The sequence below is a fragment of the Condylostylus longicornis genome, unplaced genomic scaffold, assembly GCF_029603195.1.
Source record: "Condylostylus longicornis isolate FDR11 unplaced genomic scaffold, ASM2960319v2 ptg000147l, whole genome shotgun sequence".
In the NCBI taxonomy this organism is placed as follows: domain Eukaryota; kingdom Metazoa; phylum Arthropoda; class Insecta; order Diptera; family Dolichopodidae; genus Condylostylus; species Condylostylus longicornis.
This window is the reverse complement of record NW_026578115.1, coordinates 1,452,336-1,457,500: the sequence shown is the minus strand read 5'-3', so window position 1 is coordinate 1,457,500 and position 5,165 is coordinate 1,452,336. Positions and strand designations below refer to the sequence as shown.

At 30.2% G+C, this 5,165-nt stretch overlaps 1 protein-coding gene across 1 annotated transcript; it reads left to right on the top strand.

Annotated features, from left to right (window-relative positions):
• Positions 1 to 192: 192 nt before the first annotated feature.
• LOC129615790 (uncharacterized) lies at positions 193 to 2,145 on the top strand (the record flags this gene model as incomplete). The annotated part of the gene is made up of 4 exons (XM_055531155.1): positions 193 to 495; positions 959 to 1,111; positions 1,231 to 1,605; positions 2,027 to 2,145. Coding segments are annotated over 4 exons (950 nt in total), but the record flags the coding sequence as incomplete, so codon positions are not given.
• Between the last annotated feature and the right edge of the window lie 3,020 nt (positions 2,146 to 5,165).

Here is a 5,165-nt window from a genome sequence, read left to right as displayed (position 1 = left end):
AACTTATTAAAAACTTTATTCGAGACTACACTAAGGTAGCCCAGCCTATGACTCAGTACCTAAAGAAAAATGTGAAAGTGGACACAAACGACTCTAACTTTATAAATTCTTTTGAAAAATTAAAAAAACTGGTTACTGAAACACCCATACATAAGTACCCTGACTTTAACAAAAAATTTAAACTTGTTACAGATGCCAGCCAATATGCTATTGATGCTGTTCTCCAACAAGACAGCCACCCAGTATGTTCCTCCAGTAGGACCCTCAACGAACATGAGAGGAAATACTCAGCAACTGAAAAGGAACTATTAGCAATTGTGTGGTCGACGAATTACTTTAGACCCTACCTTTACGGTGTTAAGTTTGACTTACTAACTCACCATCAACCATTAAAATGGTTACACTCGAAAACACAGGGTAAAGACGTTGACCCAAGACTATATCGTTGGCTACTGAAACTAGGGGAATATAACATTAACATTGATTACATAAAGGGTAAAGAAAACAAAGTGGCTGATTTTCTTAGCAGAATAAATAAGTAGACTCATGAAATAAATGCAATCGAGACGATTGACTCAGAAAAGGGGAGTGACGAAGATGCAAATTCTTTACACAACAATGTTGACGAAAACGAAATGGTACATTCTCAACAGAAAGACTTTAATGACCACATACCAATACTGGAGACGGTTGTGAACCGATTTAAAACACAACTTATTTTAACGGACCAAAAAATTAGAGAAATTGAGACAATACATAAGAATAGGAAAATTTATATAAATTCGCAAGACTTACAAAACAATCTATCCGACATTCTAAGAAGATACATAAACCGGGTAAAATAGGAACTTACACAGACCTACCTGACCACAAATATAACATTTTGCAACAAAAATTAAAGAAACTGTTTAGTGACATTAAGGGAATAAAATTTGTCAAATGTTCATTTCATGCAAAGGACATGAAGACAGAAGACGAAACTTACAAACCAATAATCAAAAATCATACGAGGGCTTAAAACGACATATATACCTTCCGAACCTCAAAGTTCGGAATTTCAAAGTTTTATTCAAAAATACATTAACAATTGTGACACTTGTAACAGAGCAAAGTATGACAGGAATCCAATAAGAGAAAGATTCAAATTCACTGAAACTCCTGAAAATATCAAACAGATTATACATATGGACGTATACACGAATTCTAAATCAAATTTCCTTACCTTCTTAGATAAATTCTCTAAATTTGCAACCGCTTTCTATCTCGAGGACAGAAACAACCAAACTATACTTGAAAAATTAAGGGAATACAAATCACAAAGAGTGCATTTTACAAAATTAGAAACAGACAATGAATTTCGTAGCGTAAATATAAAGGACTTCTTAAGAAAAGAAAATATAGAACCTCATTTAGTTAAGCCGAATTCTCATACCGGGAATTCTGACATAGAACGATTACATAATACACTTAGCGAAAAAATTAGAATGTTAGGAATTGAAAATAAGGACCTTAATATTAAAGAAAAAATTTTTAGGGCTTTGGAATGGTATAATTATAGTTATCATTCCACAACCAAAGGAAATTACCAAGATGATAGAGTAGAAGGTTATATAAAGAATTATAAAAGTGTTAGGCACAAAGAACAACCTAAATATATAAAACATGCTCTTGATAACATTCATTCTTCTAATATTAAGAGAAAATCAAAATTTTCAGGTAAAATTATTCTTCAAACAATTTTACATATAATTAATATTGAAGAAATTTCGAATATATTGAATACTTTTGAAACAAACATAAAACTTACTAGCTTAAACGAAAGGGAAAACACTTTACAATTCCAAGTGGCTTAATCAATTTCGTAATCACAGTACACAAATGGCTTTATGGAACAATGGGTAACACCGACAGATTAGAAATCGAAAACCACTTAAATGTTATAACTCAAAATAATCATATGGCACCAACATTAACAAACAAGTAAAGATTAATCAGAATTTTAATGAATCTTTCGTGAAACTTAAAGAAGCAATAGAACAAGACAGAAATACAATTTCGAGAAAATTCAACATGATTCGAGAACATGACAAACAATTACTTACACAAACAATTGACACTGACTATGCATTAAAATTAAAAGTCTAACAAGACAACATAGAACACTTACAAGATAACATATCATCGGCAAGATCAGGTGCAATATATGTACAGTATTATACTAACAAATGAGGAAATCATTGAATACGATATTGATTTTGACAAATTACAAAATTTTAAATTAGGGACTATAATAGATGACAAAAATAACTTAATCTTCGCCATAAATATTCCAAAAGGACTTATAACATTAGCAAATTCATTACTAATACCAATGACCGATAGGACTAACAGGGAATTAAAATTTACTCCAGCAAACATTGTAAAATTTAATAATAAAACTTTTACCTATGTAAAAAATACGGATTTGAAAAATTTAAAATTATCAAGCCATTGCCTAGTAAAAAGAAGTTGCAATAAATGATTTAATAATATATCAGAAGTTTTGGAAATTGAAAAAGGTTTAGTAATTGCCAAGAATCAAAATAATGTAAATCTTTCTAGTAATTGTGATGAAAGATCTTTTCTTCTCAAAGGAAATTATCTAATCAATTTTAATAATTGTTCTATAAATATAAATAATTATTCAATAAAAAACGAACAAAAAGAATTTAAACATAGATTTTTATTACTAGATTTAAAAGATAATATTACAAATCTAAACAATGAATTAAATTTTGATAACATTATCCTAAATCAAATTGAAAATCTTAGTAAAATTACAGAAATTAAGTATAAAAGAAAATCTTATTATATATATAAAATAATAACATTTATATTTTATAATTACTATTTTGATCATAATTGTAATATTTGCTTGGAAGTACAAAATTTTTAAAATTAAAATTAATATGACGACTCAGGAGAGTCTTCAAACAAGGGAAGGAGGAGTCATGTCAGTAAACTCAAGTAAGGTCAATTCGAAAGACGACACCTCATTTCCGTCGTCTTTCTTTTATAAAATTTAACAAAATTTTCCGTTAACTTAAAATAATAAAATTCTTTCACATAAATTTCTTATTTCTTATTTCATTATTAATATGCATAATACAAAAAAAACTCATAATCAACAGTAATTACTTTCATTGTTTTCACATAAAAGCTAAAATATCAAATTACAAAAATAAAATTAACACACTTAAAGTAATTACTGCTGACTAAATAATTTTATGCTTCCAAGTACCTTAAGTTAATAAATTCAATTTTAAAAATCAATTATTATTAAGTTTACTCTAGAATAAGTCGGTTAACTGTTATTCCGAAGAATAAAGTTAAATAAATAAATAAGTAACTAAAATTTAAATTTTGGTGTTTTTATATTTTTTATTACGCAAAAATAAAATAAACGTAATTCACGCGTATATCTCAAATTCTGCTGAACCGATTTTTATGAAATTTTATATGTAAGTTTATTTCCACCATGGCACAGATTGATCAACTTTTGGGATATATCAGGCCTCGCAGGAACTGAACTTTTTAGCGGGCCAGTTTTACATTTTTGAACATTTTGAAGAAAATATTCAACCGGTTTACTTGAACAGGCATCAGCAACTGGACGTTTACTACGGACAAAATATAAATTTTTGCGTATATAAAAAGAAATAATTAACCGATTATATTGAAATTTAATATTTAAATTCTTTGTATTGAAACAATGGACATATAAATTTTTTGGAAAGATCAGGGCTCGAAAACTGATCTGCGTTCCGATATCATATCTACGGAACGAATTGATAGAATTTCTTGAAATTTGATATTTGAGTTTTGGTTGTTACCGGAACTAACTGGCGGGCATTTCAGGGAATTCGGGTAGCACAAAGCGAAACTCTACTAAGAGCCAAATTTTTAGTTTTCTAGGTATGTTAACTATAAGCTAATTACTAATGTCCTCAAAATTGGAAAGAAGTATTTAACAGACATTTTTATAATATTCTGTAACACTTTCACTTAACTAGACAATACACATTGCGGTCGGTTATGTGCTGACCACACCAGATTTTTTTTATTATTGCAATGTTTTAGTATTCGCTTTTGATAACTAAAGCTTTTTAAAATTTTTATATTTTTATTGCGATAAAGCGAAAACCCGTCCTTTCTTATTGTGTATTGAAAGTATTCTGGTGGTTCACTGAAGGTCCATAGTTTGTGATATATATACTCTTAAATACTGTACTTACAAGAAACTAGACCGCAGTGCACATTAAGTGAGGGGAAACCAAAATAGACATGCTACTTCAGTGATGTACCAGTGACTTCACGGCGACTTTTGTCGCCAGATGTTTAAAATTATAAAGGCATAAATTTAATTTGTCTGGCATAAATTTAATCCCCTTTATAAAATAGACTAATGTCTGATCCCCACGCAAGAAGATAAGCCACCAGAAGCGCTTCCACTGCTAGGGTGTTTTTCAAGAAAACTTTAAAATCGATTTCTATTAGAAGAGAAATAGTGTGGAAACGAAAGTATTACTTTGATATAAATCTAATTTCCTTTCACTAGCCGCAAATGGGTTTCAAAATAGTTGTGCTGTTTAATATTTCTGTTTTGTTTTGTTACTTTTATAAATATAAGCTCGGTGTGAATAAAAAACTTAAATTGATATCAAACACATAATAGTAAACAGCCAAGTGAAATTTCTCATTAAGAATAAGTTAATATAAAATTATGTTATGATTGCACATAGTAATATACTTGTTATACTTACAGCAATTGTTCGGTACAGTAAATGTGGATTATCCATACATTTAAATTATTATAAATTGCATTATAAGAGGTGCAAAGGGGTTAGTCGCAAAATCAACTCAGTTGGACAAGTCATAGCCCACTCGATGCAGACTCATGCGAGTCTCTGCAATCGTTCCAGGTTCTTTCTAGCCGAACTAAGAGCGTGCCATCATCGTATACATCCACAACATGGCAGACGGGAAGCAGCCCCAAGACCTGCCCGAGATGGCCCTACAAACCATAAGTGCCCGGATTTCCCGTGTACATACAGCTTCCTCGTGACTTCGCCAAAGAAGCTTGGAATAAAATACCACCTACATACCGCACACGTTAATTGTGCGCT